The sequence below is a fragment of the Chrysemys picta genome, chromosome 1 (assembly GCF_011386835.1).
Source record: "Chrysemys picta bellii isolate R12L10 chromosome 1, ASM1138683v2, whole genome shotgun sequence".
NCBI classification, from domain to species: Eukaryota; Metazoa; Chordata; order Testudines; family Emydidae; genus Chrysemys; species Chrysemys picta.
Genome location: NC_088791.1, coordinates 44262416 through 44279006, shown reverse-complemented (window position 1 = coordinate 44279006; position 16591 = coordinate 44262416). Strand labels below are relative to the sequence as shown.

The 16591-nt window shown below is 39.1% G+C and overlaps 1 protein-coding gene across 8 annotated transcripts in view; it reads left to right on the top strand.

The window, feature by feature from the left end:
- The window catches only part of PTPRZ1 (protein tyrosine phosphatase receptor type Z1), a 348294-nt gene that overhangs the window by 301624 nt on the left and 30079 nt on the right, over nucleotides 1-16591 (top strand). For all 8 annotated transcript variants that reach the window (XM_065556031.1, XM_005305670.5, XM_005305669.5 and 5 more), the window contains one exon: nucleotides 7798-7942. In XM_065556031.1, coding sequence (XP_065412103.1) covers nucleotides 7798-7942 — 145 coding nt within the window. The remainder of the gene's footprint in view (nucleotides 1-7797; nucleotides 7943-16591) is intronic.

Below are 16591 nucleotides of genomic sequence, written 5' to 3'. Positions count from 1 at the left end.
CAAGATTCTAAAGTTCTGTATGAAAGAGTCTTAAAATTATGTTTTTATTATGGCAATACTTTTTTATTTTGTAATCTTCAAGATGAACTGAGCAAGGTAAAAGATGTTTCAACCTAGTTCTGACTGGTTTTAGCTTGTAAACAATTGTTTTCATTTTTATTGCTTCTCATATTTTTAAATTTCAGTAACTTACAGAAATTTCCTCCTAGACTTGCTCATTTCTAAAATCACTACGGGCTAGATTCTGCTGTGCCTGCCTTTCTCTTTGTTCAGTTCTACTGATGCCAATTAGCTATTTGTGGAGTAACATTCTCAGCATGAGTATGGGTGGCAGAATTGGACCATACATTTATAAGATCTTGATAAAATTTAAAGCAAAGGCTTTAAAAAGTTCTGTTGTGAAAAACTTGAAGTGATCAAGCAATTAACTTGTATTGCCTATTTGTCATATTTGTTGAACCATCAATATGTGTACTTATTTGAAATATTCAAGATTAATTTGATAATGTAGGAAATATGTTAAAAATTGAACTTCCATCACATATTTATAATCTCTCTAGAGGGCAGTGTCATCCAAATAATGGTGTCTGTAAAGTATGCAAAAATCTTAGATCCGATCTTGCAAATATACAATCAGATAAATTTGTTAGTAACTTTGTACATAAAAGCCGTCCAAAGCAGTATGCATAGCTCAGGATGTTGTAGAGTGGATAATTATGAGCCCATTCGGTCAACAGGAGTTTTACCTGAGCAAGCAATTGAGTCAGTAAATGGGTTAATTGTTTTGATGTTTCCTAAAGGAAATTATGTAAAACACACATGAAATAAATTTGTTTCCTTTAAAGGTCAGCAAAAAAGAAAAGGAGAATAATTTCCAAGCACATTTTATACCAGCTAATGACATGAAGGTTATCCTAAATTATTTATAGTTTTCTGTAATTAAACTTAAAATGCCTCACTTTCAATTAACTATGAAGAGCTTTGATTCTTGACAGTTCTCCAAAAGGATGGTATAACATGTGGCTTAACTAATAATGCATATTTACAATTTAGTTTCCAGTCACCACTCTCATTAAAAAACTTGCCTATGCATTAGTTTCTTCCAACAAATTATTCCCTATATTGTCTTTTAAAAAAACAGCAATTAAACTGGAGCATTTCTCATATGAGGTCTCCTGCTAATCAGAAACAGCTACCTAGTTACATCTTAATTTCAATTTAAAAACAATAACAACAAATGAACCTTGTGATATATGAGCATTTGTATTAAATTTAAATCTTAAGTATTACAGCACATTCCTCAGTAGTTACATAAGTCAAATGTTTTTTGAGAGTTTGTGGGAGTTTAAAACTTTTTAACTGGATTGTAACATCAAAGAGAAAAGGATGATGCAGGATTTATGGCTAACCGCCTCACAAATATGAAGGCGTGTCCAAAAATAAGGAGGAACTAGCTTTAGGTGAAAAAGAAAATGACACAGGACCTGATCCAAAGCCCAGTGAATCCAATGGGAGTTTTCCCATTGAGTTTTGTGGTCATTAGTTCAGGCTCACAGAGCTTGTTCCTATACCATTGAAATCAATAGGAGTTATACCACTTACTGCATTGGGATTCAAATTAGGAAAATAGTGATGGTAAACATTAAGAGGGCTTTCTGATTCTCCTGTTAATGACTGCAGAGAATTATGCATCTGTCTCACACCATACATACATTGTAATTATTAATGCCAATGAGTGTTGCTCTTATAGAAGAAAATGACTGATGTTTTTGTTTGAAATGTTGTTTTTAAAATCTCCCTGTATGCAGTTAGTTTGAATTTATATGCCACCCAGGGCCAAGTAGAAGATTTTACAAAATGCATTGTTATGTGGGACTTATGTGTGATATTTTAGATTCTGGTCCTTAATTACCTCTATTAGCAAATGAGGTTGCTATTGCTGCTAAAAATGAAAATTCATAAGCACAGGAAGAATTGAGCTTTGAGAAACTAATATGTGCCAGTATTTTAGAATAGCACCAGTTACACTGAATATAAAAATAAATGTCTTAATTATAATAAATAGTTGATTAATTTAAACACAGTTACAGAGCCCAAATCCTGGCCTGGCTGGAGAAGAGGCAAATGGAACTATAATGTTTGGCCACTCTTCATGACTGTAGGGCTGTATTTGTACATATTCTGAGACAGAATCCAAATGAGTTTTTTGCCTACCACCTACGTGCCCACCAAACTTGTTCCACCTGTAGCCCTGTGTCAGGGGAGGCTCTGATATCCCAGTTGCAGAGAGAGGAGCAACTTCCACCCTGGTTGCCAATTACCCATGGAATGGAGATTCAGTGGGCTGCCTGGAGCAAAATGTCCTCCCAAAAAGGAGCTGAAGATGTAACCCAGGAAGATGAGAGGGTCCCAGTGATGGTAGGAACATTCTCCTGTGGAAATCAGGGGAAGTATGACGTGCAGACATGTTCCCTGCAATCCCATATATCCATAAGTAATGCTTATTTTTGGTCAGGATTTCTGCTGTGCACCCCCTAGTAATGTCTCAAAAACTTTGCAAACACAATCTGGGGAGGAGGACAGGACCTTATGAACAATGGTACCCTATACATCAGCAGCTGACCATCCCTTCTGCCCCTTGCGCACCAAGCTAAACTTTGCCTCAGAATCAGCCGGCTCAGCACAGAGACCGTTATAACATGGAATTTTACCATGACCCAGATTTTGGCTCCTAGTGAAATCAGTGATCAAATAATATAGTTTATTTTCATAAGATTTTATTTCATAACAATCTAGTCAAACTATTGTGTAAAGAGCTAGCTACTTATTTAGATAGACATTTATCTTAGCTCACCTCAAATTACACTGTCCCTACAGTTATTTTGCCCACTTTCTTTGGATTGGGTGGGAGAGGATAGGAATGGGCCAAAATCTGCCACAGACTGAAGGCTAACTGCAAGAAACCTGAGCTACTCAAATGAGCACCATACAGTATAAATTATTTCTTTTAACGGTGCACTGAGGGAGCATCTCTCTATTATGAAATACCGCATGGACACGTCTGGCTTTGTGCTAGTGGATTCAAATGTGAAATGTAAATTTGTATTTTAGCTGGGCATCATGGGCATGGTGTACAGCTAAAATATAAATTATATATATATGAGGAACCCATATTAATAATATTAATATGGGGGAGATGTATATGATACTACCCTCCTAATGGACTTAGTAGGATTTAGCATTTGGAATGACTGAGATGGTGGCAAAGAACTACCTTATAGGGCTGAAGGGAATCCATTCTTTTCACTCCCCTAATTTAAAGCACTAAAGTATGGTGCATTTTTAAGCTGCCTTGTTATTAAAAATATTAGACCATGTTCTACTTTGGGAGTACCTCCAGAATCGAATAAGTGCACTTTGCTCAATGGCCACATCCTGATTGCTCATGCATATACATAGTTCCAGTTAAAAACTTGAGTGCATCCCATAACTTGTTCACCAGAAAATTGGGCCCTGATTTTTAGAAACCGCTTCCAATACTGTGAGTGCAATTCTGCACCTGCAATTGTGATCACAACTGATAGTATTTGCATATTTAACTAGCTGATTTAGAGGAAGTGAGTTATTAAGATATTTAAATGCTATAAATTAGGAACAAAATTGTGCCATGCGAAATTGGGAACTAAGTTGAGGTCTCTATAAAAAAGAGGCCTCTGAGCTCAAGAAACTGATAGTAACTTGCTAATTGCCTTACCATTGACATATTTGAATCAATTTGCTAATGCTGATAGCTTTCAGAGGACAATTCATTCACTGTTTGGCCTTTGCAGATTCCATTTGTTATTCTGTAGGGTTGGGGACAAAAATGGAAATTACATTCTGCAGAAAAAAAATGCGATTTCAAAAAAAATTATCCCAAATTAAGACAAAAAAACAAAATTTTGAAACTTTTTTGCTAAATGAAATTTCAAAAGAACTCCATTTTGTCTCAACTGAAGTGATTCATTTAGTAGATGTTTGTGAAATTCATGTTTTGTTTGTACTTTATATTTTCTAAATGGGTGCTGTTTTTGTAGTTTTAAGGGATAGATTCTACCAGTCTTGATTTTAGTCGGACTACTTGAGGAGTAAGGATTAGAAAATATGACTTAGAGTGATAGATTCAAGGAGCTCAATCTATTTAACTTAACAAACTTGATTACTGTCTCTAAGTATGTACATGGGGAACAAATGTTGAAAAATGGGCTCTTCAATTTAGGAGCGAAAGGTATAAAAATTAGAAAGGCCAAGGCACAAAAAGAGGTGAAACTAGCTAGAGACATAAAGGGTAACAAGAAAACATTCTACAAATACATTAGAAGCAAAAGGAAGACCAAGGACAAGATAGGCCCATTACTTACTGAAGCGTGGAAAACAATAACAGAAAATGTGGAAAGGCAGAAGTGCTAAATGACTTTTTTGTTTCAGTTTTCACCAAAAAGGTTAGTAACGATTGGACCTCTAACATCTAGTGAATGCCAGTGAAAATGAGGTAGGATCAGAGGCTAAAATAGGGGAAAGAACGAGGTAAAAATTACTCAAATAAATTAGATGTCTTCAAGTCACCTTATAAAAATACATTCTAGAATACTCCTGGAGCTGACTGAGAAGATATCTGAGCCATTAGCAATTGTCTTCGAAAAGTCATGGAAGACTGGAGAGATTCCAGAGGACTCGAAAAGGGCAAATATAGTGCCTCTCTATAAAAAGGGAAATAAGGACAACCCAGGGAATTATAGACCAGTCAGCTTAACTTCAGTATCTGGAAAGATAATGGAGCAACTAATTAAGCAATCAATTTGCAAACACCTAGAAGATTATAAGGTGATAAGTAACAGTCAGCATGAATTTATCAAGAACAAATCATGTCAAACCAACCTAAAAGCTTTCTTTCACTGGGTAACAAGCCTTGTGAATAGGGGGGAAGCAGTAGCTGGTGATATATCTTGACTTTAGTAAGGCATTTGATAATGTCTTGCATGAGCTTCTCATAAACAAACTAGGGAAATTTAATCTAGATTCAGCTACTATAAGATGGGTGCATAACTGGTTGGAAAACCATTCCCAGAGAATTGTTATGAGTGGTTCACAGTCAAGCTGGAAGACCATATCAAGTGGGGTTCTGCAGGAATCTGTTCTGGCTCGAGTTTTGTTCAATATCTTCATCAGTGATTTAGATAATGGAATAGAGAATACACTTATAAAGTTTGTGGATGATACCAAGATGGGAGTGGTTGCAAGTGCTTTGGAGGATAAGATTAAAATTCAAAATGATCTGGACAAACTGGAGAAATGGTCTGAAGTAAATAGGATGAAATTCAATAAGGATAAATGCAAAGTACTCCACTTAGGAAGGGACAATCAGTTGCACACATACAAAATGGGAAATGACTGTCTAGGAAGGGAGTACTGGGGACAGGCATCTGGGGGTCATAGTGGATCACAAGCTAAATATGAGTCAACGGTGTAATACTGTTGCAAAAAAAGCAAACATCATTCTGGGATGTATTAGCAGGAGTGTTGTAAGCAAGACATGAGAAGAAATTCTTCCGCTCTACCCTCCACTGATTAGGCCTCAACTGTGGTATTATGTCCAGTTCTGGGTGCCACATTTCAGGAAAGATGTGGGCAAATTGGAGAGAGTCCAGAGAAGAGCAACAAAAATAATTAAAGTTCTAGAAAACATGACCTATGAGGGAAGATTGACAAAATTGGGTTTGTTTAGTCTGGAGAAGAGATGACTGAGAGGGGACATGATAACAGTTTCCAAGTACATAAAGGTTGTTACAAGGAGGAGGGAGGTAAATTGTTCTCATTAACCTCTGAGGATAGGACAAGAAGCAATGGGCAGAAATTGCAGCAAGGGCAGTTTAGATTGAACATTAGGAAAAACTTGCTGTCAGGGTGGTAAAGCACTGAATTAAATAGCCTAGGGAGGTTGTGGAATCTCCATCACTGGAGATTTTAAAGAGCAGGTTAAACAAACACCTGTCAGGGATGGTCTAGATAATACTTAGTCCTGCCATGAGTGAAGGGAACTGAACTAGATGACCTCTTGAGGTCCCTTCTAGTCCAACGATTGTATGATTCTATAATACAATCCAATGGCTGGAAGATGAAGCTCGACAAATTTAGACGGAAAATAGGGTGTACATTTTTAATGGTGAGAGAATTAAGCATTGGAACAATTTACCAAGAGTTGTGATGGATTCTCCATGACTGGCAATTTTTAAATTGAGATTGGATGTTTTTCTAAAAACTATGCTCTAAGAATTATTTTGGGGAAGTTCTATGGCCTGTGTTATACAGAGAGTCAGACTAGGTGATCACAATGGCTCTTTGTAGCCTTGGAATTTAATGAAATTTTGAAATGTTTCAATTTTGATCTTTTTAATTTTTTCAATATATTTTTAAAATAAAATAAAAACATTAAACATAAATGTTTTGAAATGAAAAATCGGAATGTTCTGTTCCAACGATGTTGAAATATTTCCCCCCAAGTTTAAACAAATTTGTGTCAAAATCATCAAGATTTTTCAAAAAGTTGCAGATTTGATGAAACACCATTTTTCAGTGGAAAACTGTTTCACTGACAATTTTCCAAGCAGCTCTAGTATTGTGCATTTCAGAAAGTAGGGCTTGCTCCTGATGTCCTTACTAGGACAAAAATCCCATTAACCCTCCATCTAAGGGCAGTTTTGTTCAAGTAGAACTGTAGAATTGCTCCCTTAGACCCCAAACCTGCAATTGACTCCACACAGACAGATTCCTGCCCCCATTGACTCGGGGTTCTGCATGGGCCCAGGAGTCTGCCCATGCACTGCTCTTTGAAATATTGGGGCTTTAATTCCAACAACTGTGAAATACGTTTTCATTTGCAGTGATAATGTAAAGATCGCTAGAAAAACTGTCATTTGGGACAAAACCGACAACCCTAACTGTTGTGAGAAGTCCCATTGACTTCACGTTTAAGGGTTGACCTGAGAAAGGGTCGCAGGGCCAGTTCCTTTACTATGTTCTTTTATTTTAATAAAATAGTAAAAATATATTTTGAAATCCTAATGCACGCCTGGGCCTGAGCATTTCAAGCATCCGGTAATACGAGGCTAATAGAAACATGTGAGATCTATAAAGTGTATCTATTTATATATAATTTGATTCTCTGTAAAGAGCCAAGTAAGGAGTGAAATTTGGCTCAACTGAATTGATGTCAGTGGAAGCAGGATTTCTCCCATGAATCGCTAGGCCAAATTTACAGAACTGACAAAATATTAAAATACTGCAATTTCAGTTGCAACTTAATAGTCATGTAGCTATTTGCTATGTTAAGAATATTGTCCATTTATATTTATTGATCAAAATAACAATGTTTTGCATTACATGAGTAAAAATATAATATTAAAGCTATCTTTAAACACTTCAATATTATATATTCAATCCCTCGAAGCATTGAGTGTCTGCTAATTGAAATTTAAAATGAAACATTTTCTTCTTGAAATTATATTTTAACAACAATCTGCATTTTTACAAAGAAGTTCTACACTGCTGGGTTGTCTGTTGCATAAACTCTAATACTTTGCTATACTTTCTGTCTGCTTATTTTCTTTAAACTGGTTTGCAAATATGTATATTTTCTGCTACACAGTAAAAATTAGAACGGTAAGTGACATTACCTAGGGCTTTTATAAACACGTTCAGTTATGCTGTGCTTTTTGTTGACATTTAAATATGGATTATTTCAATTTTCTCTGACTACAGAGGCAAGTAATAGTAGCCATGAATCTCGTATTGGTCTAGCTGAGAGTCTGGAATCAGAGAAGAAGACAGTTATACCACTTGTGGTCGTATCAGCTCTGACTTTTATCTGTCTAGTGATTCTTGTGGGTATTCTCATATACTGGAGGTAAGTTACTTATTTTTGCAGTTCTACAACGCTTAGATTTGTCCTGATTAGAAAAATGTAATTGGCATTACTGAAGATTTGCAAGAGATCAAACTGGATCCTGACTCTCTAACAGATACTATTATTATTTATTTGTACTGCAATAATACCTATTTTTGGTAAGCTATTAAAATGTTCACTTGCATATCAAGAGATTTTAAAAAACCCAAATAATTGATGTGATTGTTTGTTTACCTTTGGGAATTAAATGATATAGGAAAAACAAAATTAAACATCACAGCTTCCTTTTCCACATGTACCAGAAATGTATCTGTAGGGTGATTTACAATATTAGTACCTGATCTTGGAGTTCTTGACGTCAGTGGGAACTTTGTAAAGGACTGCAGGATTAGGATCTTAACTCCTATTAAAATGCAGTGAAGCTAAGTGTATAGTAATATATTTCTATATCCATCCGAATTTAAATTTTTACATGGCTATTTTTTTCCATGTTTTAAAATTACTTACGGAGCACCATCAGCATGGAAGGAGATGTACAAAGCAGAGGAAGTTACAGGTCCTAACCGAAGGGTCTTCCATGCAAGCACAGATCCTACATTAGGCCAACAGTACAGCAGATGACCAGGGATGGAACCTTTTCTCTTTCTCTAGCACACAGAGTTCCACCGTCCCATATGAAGTGTGTATGTGTGTGTGTGGGGGGGGGTTAGCGGATGCTGGGTCTGCACTTTATGCTCCTCTGACTCAGTGAGGATTCCACAGAAAACATGGAGGTTATGCCTAGGGCTATGACAACAGTCATAACTAGGGGATTCCCTAGTAACCAGAGGCAGTGCTAGCCCATTAGAGTTTCTGATCAGGAATATTTTGGAGTCCCTCTTACCCCTCACCCACCTCCTAAAAATACTAATTGCATTATTTTCACAAACCAAAAAAATAGCCAACATAACTCATACTAATGCACTTGTTAAAAAGTCCATGTTAAATTACATGAATGGTATTTTGGGGGTAATACTAAATCAGGGCCCCCTTGAGCTGCTTAGGGCACTAAGCAATTGCTTAGTCTGCTTATGCTTAGCTCCACCACCTTGTAGCATAGCTCCATTGTACACAAGGTTTTCTGTGAGCCAAAGTGAGTGAGGAGACAGAGGTCTCCAGGAGGATAAGATCCATGCAGAACGCTGGTGGTCCTCTAGTTCCAAAGGTGGGCTCCATGGCCTATTCCCTGGGACAATTAGGGAGAAATTCCCTTGCAAAGATTTCCTCCCCGAAAGCTTCCTGTTATACTATGGTTCTGAGCGATCTGATCCCAGATTATTATATATATTGTGATCGTGCCAAAACATCCCAGTCAGGAATGGGGTCCTGTCATGGACTCTCAGGATTAACGCCATGCCCCCAGCTTTTGAACAGTCTCTTGGAGGAACCTTTTCAATGTGCCAGACACCTAAGGAGTCTCACTCTTCCTTCAGGGTAAGCCATGCGGCCTCAACGCCTTCCAGCACTAATCCTCTGGGGCGTCAGCACTCCTGCTTCACACCATGAGCTGTGCTCAGCGAATCCAACTGAGATAGACCCCTGGTTCAAGATTTGTACACTCTTAGTTCAGGGACTAATGCACCTCACCCAGTGACACTCAAGCAATGTTTTCAAAAGAGCAGGCTGTAGCACTGATAGTCCTTAGGTTAGCATAGAGCAGAAGTCCCCAACGTGTGGGGCGCAGAAGAACCTACGGGGGGGACGACACGGCGGGGCCCAGGCCAGCCCCCGGGGGGCAGGGATGGAGTGGTACCCAGCCCCTCCCTGCCCCCAGCTCTGCTGCAGCCCTGCCCCCCCCCCCCCCCACTGCATCCCCGGCTCCTGGCACTATCCCCAGCCTCAGCGCAGCTCTGCTGCTGGTGCCACACCAGCCAGCCACTGCTGCTGACCATGGCTCCATTCCCAGCCTGGGGAGCAAGGCTGGGAGAGGAGCTGCACTTGTCCACAGGCCCGGCTGCCACCCCTCACCGCAGCCCACCTGCAGCGCCGCTCCCACCCCCAGCTTTGGCCTCTGGCTGCCTTGCTCCCGGCTCCATCCCCAGCCCCATCTGCAGCCCCAGCCTCGGCACCCTTACCACTGTTCGTGTCTTCCCCCCCCCTTCCCCTTCCCCAGCACCAGAACCACAGCCCCTCTCCCAGCCCCAGTTCCAGGAAGGTGGGGGGGAGGCGTGGACTGGGACAAGGAAGGGGATGACCCTCAGAATTTTGGAGACCACTGGCAGAGAGCCCACACTTATTCCCCTAATTTACACCTCTCAGTCCTTTGTTCTTGAACTGGGGTCTCTACTCAGCTTTGCTGCTGATAGCTTCAATCTATGAGCCATCGGAGCGTCTGTTGTCTATCTAGAGGCCTTGTTGGCCTGGGTCAGTTTCAACCAGTTCCTTAATGACCCTGTTCATTGTACCCAGACAAGGAGATCACCGCAGACCTATGTGTCTTTGCCTGCCCTGAGGATAAACTTAATCCTTTCCCCCCTCACTGGGTAGCAATGCAAAGTATAGGGGGAAAGTGAGGCACACACACAATTCATAAAAATATTACAGAAAATTCCCGCTTTGTCATAGGCCCTATTCTGCTAGGTTCCAAGCAAGCATATAAGATGATACAGGAGTAGAGCTGTGTAAAAAATGTAAAACAATTTGGGGGGGGCGGGGGAATCACCAAAAAAGTTTGAATTTTTTGAAAAATTCAAGCAATTCTCCAAGCTGGTCAAAAAGCAGGGGGGGGGGGAAGAGACCCTTAAAAACTTTTGTTGAAAATAAAAAAAAAAAACTTGAGCATTTTTTTTTTTACCAACTTTATGCAGAAGGTAAAGATGTGAGCAAATAGAGATATTGGGCCAGTTTGACCAGCCTGGGCCATTGTGTCTGGGGGCAGCAATCCATTCCCAGGGGAAGGAAATCAGTATTTGTACCACCACCTTTCCTTCGAGGGTTTGACTGGCGGAGCACATTTCTTGATTCCAATGGGACCTCATGGTTGCCCTGCCAGTGTATTTCCTGGCCTTCCCTGGCAAGTGCCAGCCATTCTGGGCTTTCTAGCAGAGAGGGAGCAATGGGCACTGTGCATCATACCAAACCCACCCTCTGCCAGATGGATTTTCTGCCACCAAAAAACTTTCTCTGTCAGCGTAGACCAGGATTGAATCTGCCCATTTTGCCTTTTGGAGGGAGAGTCAGCTTTTTCTTTAAATAGACATCTTGTATTATCATTGATATGCACCTGGAAAGGAAGTCTAAAGGGAGGGACTGGAGTGGAGCAAAGATAGATGTTAGAGGTACAAAGGAGAGGAGGCATACCATGGTTGATATTTTATCTGTGTTACTGTCTTTTAAATAATGTGAATCCACGGAAATTTAAACAATTGAGGATAGATTCAGAAGTGATGTAACTAATAAGTGTAACTTACATGTGGGTTATTCTGCACAAATGAGTGCAAGTGGCTGTAGGTTACATACCAACGATATGGAAGGGTGGGGTTGTACCAACAGGCAACAGGGAATATAAAGTGTAAAGTAAAGCACAGGGGGCTTGCTACATTTTACACCTTTGTACATTCTCCTGTTAGTTCTTTTCCTACAGCCACCCTCTTCCGCCTATTATGCATGTGAGTTACACCTAGTTTCACTCACGTGAACACCACTAGTTAAGCCATCTCTAAAATGTCCTGATAAAGGTATAAAGTGATAGTGTTATATTCTAATAGATTGTCATGTCAAAATAACACTCAACAAAGAAGCTGCATGACAAGTGTAAAACAAATACAAAATGAATAAATTCAGGAGTAATGACACACTACTACTATCTATCTTTGACGTGTATCTGGCCTCTATCATTGTAGTATCTCAGCATCTCACAGTCTTTAATAGATTAAGCCTCACAACAACGCTATGAGGTAGGAAAGTGCTATTATTCCCATTTTACAGACAGAGAACTGAGGCACAGAGAGACTACATGACTTGCTTGAGGTCCCACAGGAACTCTGTGGTGGAGCAGGGAATTGAACCCAAGTCTCCCAAGACCCAAGCTACTATGGTAACTAGCGGCCCAGCCCAGTATTAGAGCTGCTGTATGAAAAATGATGTTTTTAAAATATTTCATCTTCATAGTGAGTCTTGGAAAGGAATCAGTTAATGTCCAGAAGAATTGCACAACTCATTTCCTAGATTACTTCTAGTCAGTTGATTATGAATTCTACCACAGGGATTTATGGTAAACTCCCCTTCATTTTACTGACAGCCTTCTCTTAGTTTCACATTGTTCAACATGAATGTTCATATTCATCTTCAAAAGGCTTTATTTTTAAAGCTAAATGGTATTCAAAATCTTTCCTGTTTACAAAAGAAAACAACGCCATACACTTTAAGACCCGGATTGCATGGTGTAGTTTTAGTAATCCTACACATGTTAGGAGCTTGTTCTTGTCAAATGACATTGTGTTCATTTGGTATTCTTTCTCAGAGAATGCACAGTTTTGAAACCCAGTCTTTCAAAATATAACAAAGATCCCGTTAGCAGTAATATCTTCTAGATGTTTAATTTAATCCTTTGTGTATTTCCCATGTATTACAAAATAAAATATGGAGCTCTTTTTTGTTAATCTCCAAGAGAAAATTTTGTTGACCTTATGCTAAAGCCAGTAACGTATTTTCTATGTTTTTAAAAGGAATGAAATCTAAATATCATGTACTGTAATTTGGACTTTGTGGCCTGATTTTCAAAGGTGCTGAGCACCCACAGCTCTTTTTAAAGTCACTGGAAAATTAGGACATTAACTTTATATGACAGTTTTATTTTCTTTGTACTTGCAAAGTGTTCCATAGGAAGAACTGAATAATAGAATGAATCCCTAACAGAGCAATTCTCATGTTTAGCTTTAGTTGGTTTTAAGCTGATAGTTGATATCAGATATGAGCCTTTTTTTATTTTATTTTTTGTGGGCCAAATTCACGCTAATTGCTCATGAAATACTTAAACTTGCAAGAAACTTATCTCTGTCTGCTTATTGACAACAATGTTCACAAAAAATGATGGTGGTATAGCCACAGCTACTCAGTGGAGCTCTTTGGTTTGAAGATGAGACAAAAAGAATCATCCCTGGCAAAGCTGACAAATATCTGTTTTTCAGAGTCATGGGAAAATACAGAAAATATTTTGTTCTCCCTTCAAATTGTTTGTAAAAACAAACAGCAGTTGTGGCCAGCAGAAAACTAACTTTGCAGTCTAACTCTGTTCTTAGTAAAGAATTATTGAACTTCCACCTGGAGAGTCACAACTCTTGACTATTTCATGAGGCAGAGTTTCACTCTTTTCATGGTGAAAAGCTGTCTTGACTGGCAGAAATAGCAACTTTTAACTCTGATGTTTTCTAATATTTTTATTCAGATTCTATATATGAAATAAAAATGTATAATTTTGCCCCTTTCTAGTTTGGTTGTTCAAGGCCTCTTGTACTCAGGCAATGAGTTTCCAGTCAATATAATTGTCTTTTCTCTTCGACGGTCTAGGTTTACAGTGAAGTAGGCAAAGTATTCATTTCACAGCCTTGTCCCTTTGGACACATTGTTTTGTACAGCCTTTGGGAGGATTTTTGATCCAAAAATAGAATACGTGAAATCAAAGAAAACAGATAGAAGATTCAGTCCTCATAATAGAGCTTTACTGGGAATGCTTGAATCTGCTGGTTCTGTTGATTTCATGTCTGACACTCTGGGCCCAAATTTCATTATTGATGGCTTTCTACTTTGGTGAATGGAATTTGTATTTTAGGGTCACTGGGTGAAAAAAAAAATCCCGGTTCTGAAAAATGAAAGTTTCCCTATCCTATACCAGCAGCAAATTACACCACCATCCTTGCCAGCTGAGCTGCACTGACCAACTGTTGGAGGTTAGAGCCAAGGCTCTGTCCGCTCCCAGCCCTCAGGGGAAGGGAAGGAATAATAGGCACGCTGCACCTACTTATATCTGCATGCCAAGAGCCAAGGTCTACCTAGCCTACACAGGAGTGAAAGGGTGGGTGGAGGGGACGTTACTCCCCAGTAAGCCCCTGATAAAGAGTCCAAGTCACAGTCTTGCCCTAAACTGTTCTTTTTAAATTATTCACTCAGCTCTAGTTTCTTCAGGGCAGTTTAATGTGCTGCTGCTTGTCTTACACTACTGCCATAGCCTCTTTAATTATTGCAACATCTTTAACACTGTCTCGGGTTTTAACTGAATGTTCTAAGAAGTGCAATGTCTGACTTATGAATTACACAGTTTTAGGTATGGGATCAAAATACTGAGGCAAAAAGGTGTAAATTAAATAATGAGGTTAACATTGATTGATGGGACTTTTTGTCTGCAAGTTTAAAACAGTCCTCACTTTTTTCATTAAAGATGAGTGGTAATTAGGAAGTGACATGGCTATCAACACTTAGCTTAGTCATGAAGGCTTTCACTGCTGATGCAGAGCAGATGGAATACTTAGTATGAATCTTGTTCTAGATTAAGTAGTATGCTTTGAATTTTTTCTCCCAGATGTTTTAGTGTATAATTTACTTGAGGCTACAAGGGATAATTAACACACAGTATGTTATTAGAATGCTTTAAAGCACTCTTTAGATGTGAAAATCATTACACAAATCTTTTTCAATTTATACTTTTTCATGCAGAAATGTGACAAAATACTGTAATGTGACTGTATTCACTTAATGGAACAAGATCTTTTGGAACAATTGCATCAAGTTTTTTAGATTTTCCTTTTATTATTTTTATTTATTCATGTATTTTAAATCTGCCCACTCTGTTAAAATGTCCAATGCGCTGAGCATCAGGCCAAGATGTTTAAAAATAAGTAGTGATCTTTGGTGCCTTATTTTTTGGGTGCCCTACTTGAGACATCTTAAATGAGCCTGATTTGCAGCAGGCGCTGAGTACCAACACTTGGGCCTGGGAGCAGCCTATCATGACAGACCGCCTCTCTCATCATGATACACAGATGGAGTTGCAGTCAATGAGGGCACTGGTGATAGATCTCCCTCAATATATTAAAGCAGGGGTGGCTGCCAGGGTGTTCTCCAGCAGGTTCTGGGACACCCTCTTGATTCTGGTTCAAAATAGCCCTGATTAGTTGACTGTCAGGTCACGCTGCAGCACCATATATTTACCCAGCCTCTGAAGAAAGATAGTGGATTGAGTTATCGGCTATTGTGGGGGTGCTTGTATTTGATTAAGAGCTGCTTCTTAGTAGAAGGGGGACTGAGATTTATATTTCATGTTGTATTTTAAGTTATTGGCAGGGTGCTTAGAGCCTGTGTATGGGTGCTTTTTATTTGTCTAAATCAAAATAAAGTAAGTACATAATGGATAATCCCTGCTCAAGATGCCTGTGGATGGCCAAAAACCCTCCAAGGCTCTTGCAGATATTTCATGGGGGGAAATTCCTTCTTGGCCCCAAGTTTGGTTGTCATGTGAATACTCTACGATTTTGTTGTTCATGTAACTATCCTTTTATCCCCCTAGAATCCTAGAAGGGAATCTGCCGGGAGCTATAGGGACAAAACATTCCAGACACTGATTACAGTCTGAAGGAATAAAAAAAAAATCATTCCAGGAGTGTGTACATATTTCCCAAATACTTAGTTGAAACAGTTCTCACCCAAGTATCTGTGATCTACAGTTATGTTTTTACATCTCCACAGCCTCTTCTTCTCTATACTGAATAGTCTATGTTCTTCAGCTTGTCATCATAGATAAGGTCTTGCATAGCTTTGTTCACCAGGGGAGTCCTCAGCTCTGCACTTAGGCCATTTTCAGAATGGAGCAGGGAGGCTGTTCCAGGAATAGGGAGCAGCCTGGGGAAAAAAAGAGCACAGAATAAAGTTTATGCGAGATCGGCAAAGTGTAGTGCAGTGGGAGCAATGGGTGCATCTTCATGAAATCAGTATAAATACATTCACAAGGGTGGGGATGGGGTGGAATGAAAGCCACATATAAGCAGGGACCACTGTATGGACAGCCATGAAGGTGAGATCAAGGAGATTGAAATTACTGAGGAATGGGATAGGAAAATAATGGAGGAATTTGGGAACTGAAGCAAAAGGGGGGGACTATGTGATCAGAGCGGCAGGGAAAGTAGATAGCTAACTGCAGTATCATGAATGGCCTAGAGCGGGGACAGATGACAGAGTTAGAAGATGGAGAAGAAGTAGTATTTTTCCCTGGCAGAGGTCTCATAACCCACAGCTGAATCTACTGTCCTCACCCCAGTTCATTTGCCCACTGATTCACCTTAAAATCTACCCCTATGTAAATCCAAAATTTTCTCTCCTAAAAAATGTTTCTTAATAGGCCTCATAAAATTGGGTGATAGTAGGAGTGACTGAGTTCTGGAAAGTGGAGCGCCCCTGTTTTAACATACAAAAGCTGGATATACCTCTCTTTTAGTATAACATCACACAGATTAATTGTAAGGTATATTTTCTCTGTGCAATGCTATTAATTTGGAGAAATTATTATATGGAAATAGAATTTAGAATAACAATAACCTCACAAAATGGCAAAAGACGCTACAACCATTTTAGCCAATGGCTTTCAGTGAATGGAAATTCATAAACATAAAATGAGATTAA